This window comes from Microtus oregoni, unplaced genomic scaffold (genome assembly GCF_018167655.1).
Source record: "Microtus oregoni isolate MIOR12 unplaced genomic scaffold, Mior012 000037F_ref0000500, whole genome shotgun sequence".
Taxonomy (NCBI): domain Eukaryota; kingdom Metazoa; phylum Chordata; class Mammalia; order Rodentia; family Cricetidae; genus Microtus; species Microtus oregoni.
The window spans coordinates 1,856,371-1,873,092 of NW_024543096.1; the positions used below are offsets into that span (position 1 = coordinate 1,856,371).

The 16,722-nt window shown below is 38.4% G+C and overlaps 1 protein-coding gene across 1 annotated transcript in view; it reads left to right on the forward strand.

Moving 5' to 3' along the window:
• LOC121433225 (rho GTPase-activating protein 15) overlaps nucleotides 1–16,722 on the forward strand; it is a 565,350-nt gene that overhangs the window by 371,858 nt on the left and 176,770 nt on the right. The window contains exon 10 of the mRNA XM_041631578.1: nucleotides 1,518–1,595. Within this exon, the coding sequence (XP_041487512.1) occupies nucleotides 1,518–1,595 (78 nt within the window). The remainder of the gene's footprint in view (nucleotides 1–1,517; nucleotides 1,596–16,722) is intronic.

A 16,722-nucleotide genomic window follows, 5' to 3' on the forward strand; every position in this document is an offset into this window, starting at 1 on the left:
CTTTAAGGCAATAGAGGTAGTTTGCACATTGGGAAGAAAAAATTGTTTGATGTTTATAAAGTGAATTACGTCTTGGGTGGTTTTTCTATTTACAGATAGATGTCTCACTCCATCCAGTTCTTCTGTATTCTGAGAAGTTTGTACTTCTCAGAAAGGGGAAGCGTCTCAGTAATGTATTGTTCATTAGCTTACTCTGCAACTCCCAACCCATAACAATTAAGACATTTGCTAATAGCAACTCTACTCCTCTGCTATTGTCACAAGTTACTTTAGTTCATTACTTTAGAAGAGTTCAGGGCACTGGCAATAGTTGCTCTGCCTTATGTCACCGATGCCTGTGACATAAATTGCATTATCCTACTGTAAGCTAATGAAGAAATGTTTTGCACAACACAAAAAGTCCTAATTTAAAATGTGTAGAAGTATAGAAATGGCAAACCAGAGGAATGACATTTCGTGTCATCAAAGATCTTTGTAATGTCTTTGTTACAAAATATAATGAATTTCTTTCAACTTATTTAACACTTATTATCATGGATCCCCATGATTAACAATGATTTGACACCACCTCCTTGGAGAGGATGCTGGGATAATGGCCCATGCCCTTGGCCAGTAATCTCACCCAAACTTATCTGTCTGATAGCCTAGATACATGATACTCCTAAAACAAAAATTAAAACATCAACATTTATTGGAGAGAATAATAGTACATAAATAAGTATCTCTGTATATTTTCTCATTTATTAAGAATCCTAGAGACTTAGCTGTTAAAATGGCTAGATATGATAAGCATATCATACAAAATCAAACAAGTGATTATCCAAAGTTCCCTACAATATTTTGATGACCAGTTCCAAAATGATCTGAAACTCATAGAGCAATAGGCCAGAATTTTCCATATTTTCTTTTTATAATATAATATCTTATTATATGAACATGCTAGAAACTAGTCATACATTGAATGACTGTTTACTCTGTAGCTCAAGCATTAGACTAATACATGCCAAGTAACAGTGATTGCAAGAGACGCAAAATGGGGCATGGTTGGGAATGAAGAGAGAGAGAAGGAGAAGGATGGGGGATAGAAGGAGAGCAACAAAATGAAAACAAAGAAGAGAGAGGAAAACAACTCATACATGTCTAATTATTTTATCTTTCCAATAAGGGAAGTTACATTCACACACACACACACACAGACACATACACACACACATGCACGTTCTTTTTTTCCTAACTTTTTTCTGCTTGTCTTAAGAATCATCTTAAATATGCCATGCAATTGCATGGGTTTTTGTGTTTGCTTTAATGAAAGTTGTATTTGACTCTGATTGTCCCAGAACTTTATGACAAAAATTGCGAGATTAAAATTTTGAGCATTGTTTTAGTTGAAGTCATCGAAATTAGTCTTCTCTGTGGAGAAGGGGTATTAACAATCATGTACAATACACTTCATCATTATTTGTTTATATTCTCAGTTCTTCTATGTGCTGGTTTGAAATATGCTATTTTGTTTTCAGGCCTAGATGTTGATGGAATATATCGAGTTAGTGGCAATCTGGCAACAATACAGAAGTTAAAATTTATTGTCAACCAAGGTAAGTGATTTCTTTACTTCAAACACTTTTCAGAAGTCACATCTCTAGTTGTGCTCAGGCAACTGCACACAATGAACAGACAGTCAGTAACCAATGTTTTGAGGGGAGCACACAAAATGCAGAAATCAAGGAATAATTGAACAATTATCAGAAAAATAAATCATAACAGGGTATCTGAAACGACATAGACTAGAAAGCCAAACTAATAGCTCATGTAAAATCAACAATGTGTTGAATAAAGAAATGAAAAAATAGAAAACAGAATAAATAATAAATTAAGAAAAAATAGCTCAGCTTTGAAAAACTGTTACTGGGTTATAAGAGGTTCCTGATATGTGTTGATGAAGGGAACAATGGGCATATGATTGAAAACATAAGAACCACATCACAAATGCTCAAAAAAGAAAACATGGAAGATGTGTATGTTGTTAATGAAATGTAAATCAAGAAACAAGATAAGGTTAACACCCCTTGAGAGAAAACATAATGGCGCACCTCTTTGGGTCTTTACCAGCAGATACAGACTCTCTGTAATGTCTGTTGTTTCCACACAAAATTCCACACACAAATATCTACAGCTTTATTCCTATTTGGAAAAGCTTGAAGATAGGGTCAGGATGTTGCTCAGGAGTGAGATGTCTGCCTCACATGCATGATGTATGAGACCCTGGTCCAGCCCCTGAAAGGGATGAATAAAAACTTGAAGGTAATAAGGTATGTCTCAGAATATGATTGAACTAAAATATGTGGTAAATTAATATAATGGAATATTACTGTGATGGATAGAAACCACCTATTGAGCCATGAGTAGACCTGGGAGAACCTTAGATGTGTATTGCTGAATGGATAAGGCCAAAAGCTACCCACGGAAAACTATACAGCATTTCAGGAAAACTGTACAGATAGGGAAAGATTAGTGGTAACAAGGAATTTGGGAGAGAAGTAGAGTGAGCACAGAATGTGAGAGCAGTTAAAGAATTCTGTGTAACATCAGCATTGTGTGTGTATGTTGTTATAGATTAGCTGGACCCATAAAATAGATAACACAGAGAATAAAGGCTAGCATAAACCTGGGAAAGCTGTCAACAATAACATGTCAAGCTCATTAGGTGTGACAAAGTTACTTTGTTAATACAAAGTGCTAACACTAGGGGACTCTCTGGGAGGTGTGAGGGAGCTCTTGTTAACTGTATGTGCTGGTCAGCCTTTTTAAGAGCCTGAAGCTACTCTTAGAAAGTTTATTAATGAAAAAAAAAATAAAACTAAGAACATTAGGAAAAGAAGAATAGGATGCCTAAATGACCTCAGGGTGATATTTAAGTAGTTTGTACATTTCATAACTAGACAACTAGGGTGTCTATCTTTTCCATGTTCTCTTCACACGCTTGATAACTGAATTTATAATAGGATACTCATATCTACTCTCTAAAATTTCATCTCTGCTAAGACCCATTGGTCTTATTTTTAGAGAGAATGTAATCAAATGTACACATGGGCTTTATACCAAGAAGCATTAAAACATGAAGGTCTTGACCTTAAAAAAATAGAATAAAGGGGTTGGAACACCTGCCTCTTCCACAAATCTCGATATGAGCTTGGATTTGAATCTTTCTTGTGTTTCTAAAAGAGATAAATTTTGTTGTTTTAATTATGTGGTTTGTGTGGGCATGTGAACGTGAGAGCTCATGCCCACAGAAGCCAGAGGCACTGGATCTTCTTGGAGCTGGGGTTTATGGACAGTTGTGCGCCACACCCAACATGTCCCTGTTTTGCTGATGTTCTTGTTCCATGAACCAGTGCTAGTCTCGAGGCATCCCTGTATTAATAACGGTGGAGTAAGTATGTATGTCTGTGCTACCTATGTATTGTGCAACTATGAGTGTGTATGCTTCTGTGTGCGTATGTGTGTGTGCTTCTGTGTGCATGTGCTTCTGTGTGTCTGGGGGGATGTTATGTGTACATCCTCTATATGTTGGTTCCTGTGAATGCTGCAGGTAGAGGCATTAAAACTGGTAAAAATTAAACTGTTTCTCTATAAGTTCAGGTGGAAAACCTCTTATGTGTGTTGACTAGTTCTTTGACTAGTTGTCCCATAATTTTTCTTTCTATGAATCTTTAGGGGCTCTGCATATTGACTAATTTGGCTAGGCAAAACACAGAATTCAACTTTACATTACTTCATGTAAGTCCCATTGGTCTAAGCCACAGTGTCCCTCTGTGGGTAAAAATTTGCACGAAATAGCTCAGTCTCATTTTTATTCTGTTTGTAAGCAGCTAAAATCATTCTTGTAAGATAGCTCACGCTGAAACCATATCCTGACTGGGATTCTAGACAGCTGGGCAACACATTTCTCCTACAAAGAAGAAATCTCAAAACAGAAGCCATGCTAGAAACAAACACTAGCTGTATTTCCTGCCTTTAAAAAATTATGCTCAGCAGTTTGTTAAAGAAAAAAAAACAATCTGCAATGAAAATACGAAATCTATCCATCTCATCTTTTACAATCCAGACTTGAGCATCCTCGGAGACGTTGTAACTGCTCATGTTTCTGTGAATGTTGACAACATAAAGCTGGACAGAGGCCTGAGTTGGTATCTGGTGGTATAAACTGTCAGCAAACAGTCGTCCTGTTTTACAGCACTCTGAGAATTGAACACAGTCAACACAAATGAGGCGGCACTGGGACCTTTGATACTGCTGACTCGGTGTCCTGGAGTCTCATAACTTACATATTGAGAAGACAGAGAGATGGTCACCAGTCTAGAGCACTTGTTTTGTTTTGTTTTTCCAGAAGACCTAGAGTCAATTCCTAGCACCCCTGTAGAGGCTCAGACTATTGGGGTTATCCAGCACCCTCTTCTGATTTGTGTGGTACCAGAAGTTTACATGCACATAAATGTAGCTAAAACACTAATAAATATAAAATTTAATACCCTAAAAATTTCATATATCTATATATAGATATATGAAATGTATATTTATGTATATATACACAGGTATATGTATGAATGTATATATACTATACACACACACACACACACACACACATATATATATATATATATATATATATATATATATATATATATCATCCCCTCTCAAAATTTGATGATTGGCGTATTATTTGAATTAGTGTTTGGAACAAGGAGGGTAACACATGCTTGTGTGTGTGTGAATGAATGATGAAATAAAATGCTGATGACATGCATTTTCCATTAAAGTATGCATAGCTATGCAAGCATCATACATTCATTTTAAAATTTCATATAGGACATCGAAGAATTTGGTGTCCTCTCCTTCCATTAGCATCTTTTATCCCCTCTGTGTTCAACTTACATGATGCCTCTTTTTAAAAAGTTTCCAAATATATTTTTTTTAAAAAATGAATAAGCCTTATCCACCGTTAGACTACACAAATGAAAACTGATTTTGGAGATTTTCAAGAACAGTTGAATTGCAATTTCTGTGTTTCGCTGACTTTCTTGAATGCTATAATCATCAGCAATTCTAAATACACCAGTTGAATGATTCAATTTGTTTTGGTTTTCTGTTTGACTCACTAAACCAGAAAGAATTAGATACCCTTATTATACTTCCAGATCAGATGACACACACGTTAAATTCAAAGAGATCACTTTTGAAAAACATTTCCTAATTAAAATTAGTAATGCTGATAATAATTTTATTGTATAGGTAGCTACCATTTTCACAACTTACTGTATCAGGCTGTGCACTGAATTCCCTACATATATATTTAATTTAATCTTTTCTTCAACCTTGTAGTGCAGTTAGGTACAATGAATAAGCTTGTTGTTTTCAGTGAGGAAACCGAGGCTCAGTTGTCAAATGTCCCAGGATATGGGGCTAGAACTAGGTCGCAGATGTCTCGGACTCGAGTGTGTGCTGCTAACTATAGCCAAGAAGCTACACTGCCCCCATGCAATGATTCTTTATTATATCCTTCTTGCAAAAATAGAGAAGTGTCTCTTCAGGCTGGGCGTTCATTTGCACGTCCCTGTTTTCACTCTTCTTCTCAGCATTGGTTATTGGTGCTACTATTCAGTTTGGCTAAAACTATTCAAGAATGGGGATGTTTGGGAAAACATCACAGGAATGAGGAATCCTGGCGCCTCGAATCTCTGTAGGGTTTATGATTCTATGTTTGGATCAAGAAGCACTTTGCAGCCTTGCAGAAAGGCATTACGGATTCTTGACTTCTTAGGCTATTGGTGTATTAGTGAGTGGTGCTCTGCCTTGTCTGTTGAATTTGGTGACAGCTTTCAGTGACATTTTGCTGATGCAACTCTTCTGGTCTATATGGGCATCCCCAAAGAAAACTGGTGCATGACCCTAGATGTCAACCTGTCATCAGCCCGTGTCATTGTGTTGATCCTTCTGCACGATCTGTGACCTCCTGGTGGCTTTGCAGCATGGGAGCACGTATGCAAAAGACAGGCTTCAACATAGAGGATGCTCCGTGGCTGTCTTAAGGACTTTTGACGGTGGGTCTTGGAAATCCCACCAGACTTCCTCGCATCAGCCCTCAGTCTCAGCTGCCATCTGCACATATTGCCCCAAATCCAATCTTACATACATGTCTTCTGGTTTCACTCTTTCTATAAGAGACAGGAGAAGTTGGCATCTTCTCTGCAAAATACTACATTTGAAGCTGCCCCAAAGCCTGAGCCAATAGGATAGCTATAAAGCTATGTGGAGAGATAAGACGGGATTTTTCAGGACCAGTGCTTCTTGATACATGGTAACAGATTCCCCCTGCAAGTGTTTGCCTGGAATTGGAGGATTTTAGAACTGATTTCCAGAGATAGAAATGCAGATAAAAGACAACATGCTCACATTTTCACTATAGGTGATCAAAATATGTGCCTTACAGAAATCTACATGGCTAAGAATCTTCTATGGACATGCACACGCCTGTTTGTTTGTTGTTTTTAGGGGGAGATAGTTTTTTAATTTGTAATCTTGTACTATCCCTATATTTATTCACAAAGATTGTATTGGCACAATAAGACATACTAGATGTTTGCTGAAAGGAATGCCTTTGCTTACTTTAAACTTGCTAATAATAGGTCAAACACACTGAAAATATACCATCAGAAAAGCAATCCTATCTAAACTACTTCTCTGCAGTCATGCTCCTTAAAGCAAAGCACAAGCCTTAGTAGCTGTTCCTCTGCATCCCCTACCATTTGCAGTACCAAAATCGAATAAAGGAAAGGGAAAGTGGGAAAGAATGTTGACAATTGGCGGTTTCATCTGGAAATAAGCAACTGGATGAAAGTAAAAAGGATTTTGAAAAGGACTTTTAAGACTTCTAGTCGTGTTCTTATAAAATAGTCCTTGTGTCAAATCCATTCATTTTTCTATTAAGTGAGTTTATGTTGCTCTCTTGTTATTCTTAAAATGAGTATTTCCTTAAGCCTACTTCATTTTCACTGGCAACCGCAGCATTAACAAAACAAACTGTGTTATTTGCTTTATCCTTTTTGGGTAGGGTGAGTTTCTTTGTTTTATTGTTGCTGCTGCTGGTGGTGGTAGTAGTGGTGGTGGCAGTGGCGTGGGTGCCATGTTTTTTAAGGTGCACCTTTGTGGGTTCCATGTGATATTTTATTTTAACAATGATTTATTTTTCCCTTAAAGCTAGAAAGATCACTTGATCATAAGATGGGCAAACTCTAACATTGCTCAGGACTTTAGAAACTTCCCTAGATCTCATTTTTCAGCTCTACTGAATCTGAGCGCTCGAAGACTGTTAATGGGGAAACTCATATAGCTTGCTAGTTGCTTAAGGAATCTCATTGGCAGCTGTAGTAGGAGCTGCGGGCTGTGTCCCACCCGGCTCCCAGCCGTCTGACTAGCTTATGCCCAGAAATAACAACATACAAACTGTATTCATTTAAACACTGCTTGGCCCATTAACTCTAGCCCTTACAGGCTAATTCTCATATCCCGATCAACCCATCTCTAATAATCTGTGTAGCATCAGTCTTACCGGGAAAGATTCAGCGTGTCTGACCTGGCAGCTTGCTTCATGGCATCTGCCTGGGAGAGGGGAGCATGGCCTCTGAGCTCACTTCCTCTTCCTCCCAGCATTCTGCTCTGTTTACTCCTCCCACCTATGTTTTAACCTATGAGGGCCAGCCAAGCAGTTTCTTTATTTTTTTAACCAATGACCTTCCTCCATCAGGAAGCAGTGCAAACTCTTGACAAAGATGGCAAGACAATAAACTCTTCATATTTCTGAATACAGAGGCCAAAATAAACTATAATTTCTAGTTATTACATTTTATATTATATTCCAATCACAAGCTTAGGTGTCCTTTCCATTTCTAATGTACAAAAACTCTGGCCACAAAACTTAAAGCAAAATTATATGCTTATTGTGGGTTATATTATATAACTTACTACAAAACAGGTGATAAAAACCGACCTAAAAGTCAGGCAGTGGTAGTCGGGCAGTGGTGGCATATGCCTTTAATCCCAGCACTCAGGAGGCAGAGGCAGGCAGATCTTTGTGAGTTCGAGGTTAACCTGGTCTATAAGAGTTAGTTCCAGAACAGGCTCAAAAACCTACAGAGAAACCCTGTCTGGGTGTGGGGTGGGGAATGGCCTAAAGCTGTAATTAAAGCAATTAAAGGCAAAGGCAGTCAAGTGGGAAAGGCACACAAGAATTCAAGGATCTTCTTATCTTAATTCTGAGTTATTCTATAAGTCTAAAAGGATCTGTTCTGATCTCTTTGAATCTCATATTCTTCATTTCCAAAATGGAAATTAATATTTTAAAAAGTGAGCAAATTAAAAACTGAATCGGCCAACTGATAATTACTGTTTACTTTAATTATGATGACAAGAAGTTAGCCAAAATGAGTATTAGTTTTATTAGTAATACTGTATTACTATATATTAATAATAAAATATGGTTCTGTCATCTACATGATGGAATTTTCTTTGATGGTAATTAGATTTGTTTCCTAGAAAGAGAAATCCAATAAATCAAAAGTTTTATCACATTATTAGTCAAATTCCTGGACTTAGGAACTCCTGGACATAAAAGAGAAATTTACTTTCCTTTTACAATGAATTTGTGATACAGAGAGTGGGCGGAGTCTATGGGAATTTTACAACGGAATTCAGTGTGGGTTTTCCATGGACATTTGGTTACTAAATCCAGAAATTAAGTGAGAGTTATTTAACTACCAACCCTCGAGAACCCCCTAGGAGATTTATAAACTGTCTCATCATCATCACAAGCCATCACCACCGTGAGAATTAATAGGCAGCTCTTAAAACGCTCGCTAGAAACGCAGACCAAGCCTCCTCCCGCTTCAGTTACGCTGCGCGCACAGCATCCTTTCTCTCCATCCCGACTCCATCACAGAAACGTACTGCTCTCTGACAAGATCCCTGCCAGTTCAGCTGCTTAAACCAGTGCAAATTGATTACCTCACAGTTTCTGTGAGTCAGAAGTCTGGGCACAGTTTCGCTGGGGGCTCTGCAGTCAAGGTGTTAGCCAGGAGTGGATTCTCATCTGGCAGTCTGCCTGGGGACAGGTTCACATGGTTTTTGGCAAGTTTGAGTTTCTGGTGGGTTGTTGGCCCGAAGGCCTCAGTTTGTCAGTGGCTACAGTCCTGGGGCCGCATGGACGGTTCTGTAGGCCAAGCACCAAATGGTAGCTTGAGTCATCAGAGAAGTAGGGAAGAGAAAGATTAATAGCGACACAGAAACTAGAAACCTGAGGAATGCGATCATAAACTGCACGTCCCAGTTCTTTTACCGCATTCTATTGGATAGAAGAAAGTAGCTGTTCCTATCCTGGAGGAAGGATACACACAAGGTGTGATGCCCAGGAAGAAAAAGTAGCTGTTCGGGACATCTATGAGTTTCTTTTGTAAGAACCAAATAATGGAACTTTCCAAAAATAAAGAATTGGGAGTCACTCATAGAAACTCTCATTTAAACTCAGGTTGGTATTACAAATACATATTTGAAAAGAAGAGGCTTCATTGCCATATCTGGGAACCTCCACCACAGTATCTGGCTAACTCTGTCTTGGCTTTCCAGGGAAATACAATTTATCTAGCCATAAGTTATACAATGTTAGAAATTTAAGAGAAGCAGAAATAGATCATTAACCACAAAAAAAGTTAACCAGTTTTCTAACCCATGGAAACTTTTCTCTTGGATTGTTAACTGATAGTATTCACTACCACTTATCAGCTGAATCAATGTGTAATTTTACAATGCTGCTGATATAGTATATATGTCGCTGCCATGATGAAAATCGCTCACAGGTAACATTGCTGCAATCATTTTGCAATACTGTACACTCTGAGATGAATGAAAAGGAAAGATGTCTTGCTTAACGGTTCTCTGACAAAACTAAAGATTGAATGATATTAAAAAGCATAACGGGATTAATCCAGTGCCAACGACAGCCAACCTTGAATTGAGAATCTACTAGATGGCATGTTCTCAAAGGTAAATGTATCACAAGCCCTCATTGTTCACATGAGAAACCTATATGTCAGAAGTTTAAAGAGCCTTCCTAAGGCTGCCAAGTCTATATACAACAAGGGCCCAAGATGATCCATTTGAAACTCACTATAAAGCGTATGTTATCAGATTATTACATTCAATTTATCATCATAGACCCAAACCTGTTTTCTTCTTTGGGACACCAAAGAGTCAAACCTTACTTCTTCTTGTTGTAATGTATTTTCCTGGTATCTAGCTAATACTGTTCTTTTACAAGGGAAATGTCTATTGAAATGTCTTTCCAGTAAAGTCTCTCTCTGCCTGTGAGTTCATCAGGGGTAAAATCTTGATTCGTCTGTGGGCGTTCAGCAGAGAAAGGCACCTGTTATTTTGTGGTCACTCAATAAAATTTTGTTCCTACGAAAGAAACTAAGCAATCAATGATTTGTTAACACAGACCGACTTTACATCCCGCAAGTACCAAGTGAGCTCACTGGTTTCATTTCTATTATTTCTCAACCGTAAGAGCAAGTCCTACAGCATCATCTGTTTCTGTTTTCTCCCCAGAGGCCTTTAAATTTGCATTTAGTTCCTCGTGAGTAAAATAAACAAGGGACAGAAAGAAACATTGGATAATTCCATAGCCCTATGCAACTTCACTAACACCAAGAAGAGATAACTGATTGTCCATCAGCACAGTGTGCCATTAAGAGTTGAACATATCAGACACAGTGTCAGAAGTAGATCCTGGCTTGCCATATTGACCTGCCACGTGCTGGGAATGATGACTCGGCTGAATCAAGAGCTATTGAATTGCTTTGCTTCTGTTAGCTAACCCTGGCATCCCGATCTTTGAATGTCTTGTTTTTGTTTTCACATAGGAAATTCTCATTGTTAGTAATCACAGCTTTAACGAGGCACGTGTATTTATACATCATCTCTCTTCAAGGTGCCCCACACCCTTTAGTAACATTTCCTGACAAATGTGTGCTATAGAAAGAAGCACTCTCCTCTTCAAAGCTGTTTCAGAAATGGAAAACAGTGGCAGGGTTAGCTATCCGAGGATTTGCTTAAAATTTGTAAGATGCAGGGATCAAACTAAGATATGGACTAAGGTCTGAATGATAGAGACACTTTTAACATAAAAGTCCATTCTCTTTTATGCTCTCATTGTCAGTGAGCACCACGGAGGAGGGGTGACAGGGAAGTCACTCAGTTTTCCTCTATGCTAGGAGTCCAAGAACAAATACATTTGGGTAAAACCGAGAAGTGAGGTCTCTGAAATTGGGTGTTTATAGCATCCCCTTGACACACACTTGAAGAGTTCTGACTAATGCAAGACATTATGTAGGATGTTGGAAATCCATCAATAAATGGCAGAAGGAACATTCCCTAGGTCATAGAAACTCTATGTCCATGAACATTCCAATCTGCTGTGTAAGAAGATAGAAATAGAGTAGAAAAATCCAGGCTCTGGGGGCCTGCAAAATTCCAGCCCTTTCTTCTCCTTAAAAAGCAGCAGGAATTGGTGACATCTGTCTTTTCTACCAGTTTACTACCTTTTCTTTTACTCTGGTCCAGATTGCTTCTTTTTTTGAGTTTTCATCCTTTTCTGCCACATTCTTCCTGAGTGCACCACTCCCCTTCTTACTATTATCCCCACCTTTTTTTTTTTATTTTTATCATATGCTGTAAGAGGCTAGATCATTCCTGGCTCTGTGCTTGGACTGTGAGAAGTGTGTTTTCCTTTACCTTTGGGGTTTACAAGTGTGTATATTATTATATTGCAACAGCATATCTGTCCTTCTGAGCAAGAGGTATGCCATCATAGGTTTTTGCCTACAGACAAACTCGCCTTCTGATTTTGGGGATACATCTCCACAGGAAGTGATTACTACTACTGCCATATTCCCATAGTGCTTTGCAACTGTGGCTCAGTGCTGAATGTGGTCTGCTCTATGTTCCCTCTGTCTCTCTCATAGTTGTCTGGGTGATCCCCATTATGCCAATCATGTTCCATGCTCATTGTAAGTTTTCCATTAAAGTATGCTGCCTGGTTTCTGCTTGCCAAAGTGCTTGCCCTTCTATTTCCACTAGAGAACTATCTGGATTAAAACTGGGATCAATCACCTCCCAAAACATGGAAGTTATCTAGTTTGGTTTCTGGACTTCGAGTTACCACATTCTGAGCCCCTGACCAGCCCATGACTATATATCTTAATGAGCTCACTTTGCCCATCCTCATACCACATGTTTCAGGTGTTAGATTTCTTTTACCTGTCCTGTTTACCTTACCTAATGCTCAACATTAGCATAAAAAGATCCCTCCCACTCCCAACTGTCTGTCAAAGTGTCCAAGGTGATTATTTTGGCTAGAACTATAAATCAACTTGCATAACCTACAATTCTGTGGGAAGAGAGTCTCAGTTGAGAGCAAGACCATAGGTGACTGTCTTGTTATTGATGTAGGAGGACCCAGAGGACTGTGGGCAGGAGCATTCCCTAGGCAGACACTACTGAATATAAAAATGCTTTCTAAGCATGTCTACTTTCTAGCCAGTAAGCCAACCCACACACACATTTCTTCGGTTGTGAAGTCAGTTCCTTGGTATGAGGTAATGCTACAAGTAAGTAGGGAGGCCTTCAAGTTTTCCCTCAGTGATGAACTGTCACCTGAAATTATAAGCAAAATAAACCCTTTTGACTCTAATTCTGTCTTTTTGTTTTGTTTTGTCTTTTGTTTGGTTTTTTGGAGGGTGGGAGGGTTGACGGTATTTGTTTAGCAACAGTATTGGAACTAGAACAGACTGAATGAAAAAGATCATGTCCTTTCCTATTTCTAGGAAGTATGTAGTCATGTCAACGGTGAGGATTTTAGGTCATCATGAAAGGAATTTTTGACTGATAAGATTAACCCACTTCAAATCACAGCATTTCCAGAGCCATTTTTCCTGAAATTGTGTTTCTGGTCCTCAGACTAGCCCGTGTCTCTTGTGTCTATTGATTCTTACTTCTGGATAAATACAGCTCACTTGAATTCTATGTCAAAGTGTAATTTCTGCTAGCGTTACCCTTGCTGCTAATCTAGTAGTCTAAAAAACATCCCTCTGTCTTGAAAACTTAACATGCAACAAACTATAACCAAAAGACAAAAGGCCAAGGAGAATCTTTATGGCACTTTAAGCTCAGCAGGATGTACCTGCTTGGATGAGTTCACACCTGCAAATGATGCAGGTAGAAACTTCTTTAAAAAATACTTTTTTATTTGTTTCTTCACTTACATCACCGTGGATTTGTGGGAAAAAAAAGTGGTCAAGTATTGGTCATTTGGATAGATGACAAAGGGAAGTTCTGGCTACAGTCTAGCTTCTTAGCATGAAAGTCTACCACCACTATTGATGAACTTTCCAAATATAAATTTTCATGCTTACTCCAAAAGAAAAGTGCCTTAAAGCAAAACCACTCCATTCTTATCTGCTAAAAGCAATGTGTTCCCATCCTTTGCAAGATGGTCGAGCAGGTTTTTAAATGGTTTAAAGTTTCAAGGACTTTTTCTCCTTTGTTTATTCTTCTAGAGAAAAGGAGTCGGCAAAAATTGCATCCCTTAACGGCCCCTCTGCCAGAGAATAGAAGGACCCCAAACATGTTCCACAGTAGGAAAATCAAAAATAACACGGAAACTCCAAATATGTTAGCCTATTGAGAATATTTATTAACTAAATAATTTAATAATGAAGAAAATGCCTACTTGATTAATTGTTACAGAGTAAAAATTACAATAAAACTGTCTTGATCAGTGCTTTGCAGAAGCGCCATTACTGTCTGTGCGGTTGTTTAACAAGGATTTAATTGGAAAGATAAGTGAATGCACATTTAAAAGTATTGTTAATTTGCTTTATAATCACCCCATCCTTCACAGTATTGACAGCACAAGGCACAAACCCCTTTCTGTTTAACAAGTATTATTTTCCATATGTGCACAATAAATTCTGAAACAGTAATTGGAAATGTTATGAGTTCTAGCATACCTAGTGCAGTGGGTTTGAGGTATACTTTCTTTACAAAAGGCAACCCACTTTTAATTCTTGAAAATGAGTGATAAACCTTTATCCCTTGCATCCCATCCAGAATAGATCAGAATCCATTTCACTCACTTCTTTTAAAAGAAAAAAATTCAATCGCGTATTTTTTTTTGTCAAATAGCATTAAGATTGAAAAGAGGGGAAATTAGATTATTTTTTAGTCAATGATTATATTACATATTACTTTCTTCAAGATGCTTAGAAGCATGGAAGAGAATGTAACCATGGTGCTTTATAGACTGTGGCCACAATAAAACCACCTGGATCTGACAGTGATTTCATTTAAACCTATTGAAGGAAACAAGAAAGCTGTCAAGAGTATCCTTGGTTGAGGCCCACCCTTGCAGCCACATAGATGAACAGGGGACCCCACCCTTCTGAGAATCTAATCAGCATGGCTTACAAATTATTCCTGAGCTTTCTAAGTTACAAGGAATTCAAAATGCCTGACTTGAACTGTACCTTGTCATTTATCCCATCCAGTGGAGAAAAAAAAAAAATTAGGAACGTCTAACCTATTGGCTGACCATGAATGCATCCTAATTCCTAGGCATAATTTCAAAGAGAAAGAGGAAGCAAGTGTGAAGCTTATCTTGAAAATGGTGAGCTACAGTGGAAAGCTTTCTCCCATGGTCACCTTCCCAGCTTCCCAGTTATGACAAGTGGGCGTGATCTTTTTATGTCAAGAACTACGGGAACATGCTTACTGCCCTCCTTAACTACAGCTGTCTCTTATTAGAACTGGTAGAAATTCTTAATTTTCTTTAAATGGCTTTTGTGGTGATGGTTGTTGATTTATTTTATTTCTGTAGATAGGAATCATTTCAACCATCAAAGCTTAGAAATTCTGAATGTTTCATTAGAATATTTTTTGATATGAATGCCTTGCTCTCTGATAAAACCACGCGTATCTTTAGTTCGGCTACGCCTCTGAGATTTACCAGCAAGCGAGAATTTCCAACCATTAATAGCAACCCACGTGTCACAGAGTCCTTTCTTCATTTCTACATGTGACCCGTGTATTTTGACTTCTTTAGTCAGAATCCTCACATGCTGGTGTTTTGTTCCCCGAGTGGGGTGAAAACCATGCTATATATACATACAAATATCCTGCAAATATTACTTTTATTTCATCTTGGAATTTCTCCTTTGAGCTGCGGGTTTTACAACCATTTGTCTTGGGTGAAAATGTGTTTGGGCCCAAGTGCTTTCCATGTCCTTTTCAACCAGACAGAGCTGAGATGGTCAATAACGAAGTGTCCAGCCGTCCTTTCATTAACTGAAATGAAGAAAATGTAATGTTTGCTAAGAGAATCAGGATGCTGAGAAGGGGGAAGACTATATGTTTCTGTGCCTTCCTGTATATGAGGGAGCCACGGGGTGCAGGAAAGAGATGAGGCTTTTTATGCTCCGGTAGGGGGAGCATTCTTTTCCCTACTGTACGAACAGCATGGTGCATGTGTTTAAATATGCCATCCAGAAATGCAGACTTTTCATTTTCATTTTGCAAGTGGGAAATTTCACTATGTGATGGGCACATTACTCTTCTTAGCGACACATTTTGTGCAAACTCATTTGGGAAAGAATAGGAAATTTAGAATACTGCCTTCATATTTCTTCTGGAAATGTTAGCCTGAATCCATTATTTCCAAACCTGATGAGGATTACAGTTCATTTGTATTTCACAGCGACCCATATTGTATTCTGTTTTGTGAAGTAAATAAGAGATGATGCTGTTCTAATGGTGCTTGGGATTTGCTTTCCATATGAATAGTTTTATTTGGGGGGCAAGAGGAAAGGAAAAGGAAGCTAAGACTAAAATAGATGATTTAGCCTTCACTAGATGGAGTGTGTTATTCTGACAAAGAAATGCCCTGAATTATTTTTATAGATAATTTAAACTGGAGGAGGTGGGATTAAAAACTCACTTAGGTCACTGAGCACATCCATATTCAAGTGACATTATATAAAGCACTGTTCGGTAACACCCAAATCTATCTCTATTTAACTTCATTTAAAATGCTTGCGGACTAAACTGATGGCCGAGTAGGTGGGTGCTCTGAGCCACCAAACGGCATTTTCTTCGACATGATCCCCACCTGTTCCATTTTGCCTAACACAATTAGAACTCCGCTTAGTTTGCTCAAGTAAGAAGGGCAAATGCTTTCGCCTTTTATAGCAAAGATGTGTTTATTGTGACCGATTAGGAAGTTGTGTTAAGGATACTGCAGTGCTGTCATAAGTAAGTAAGGATGACTTTTGTGATTTACTCACGGCACGGACATTGCCTTTTTAAAGAGAAACAAGTTCTAGAGAGGCATAATGTCTATGGTCCATAGTTTCTATTCCTGCACTGCAGCGCTAAGTTAATAAAAACCAACTCTTCCATGTTAGTTGCTGTGCGGAGCTCACTCCTTGTGGAAGCAAGGACCCATTTCTTCATATCAGGCAGGACAGCATGAGAACTAGACAGGAAAACACCAGGGGAAGACGAGAAACAAGAGGTGTTTTGGAAGAGTCGGAAGAGGTAAAGGTCTTGTGGCAAAGAATG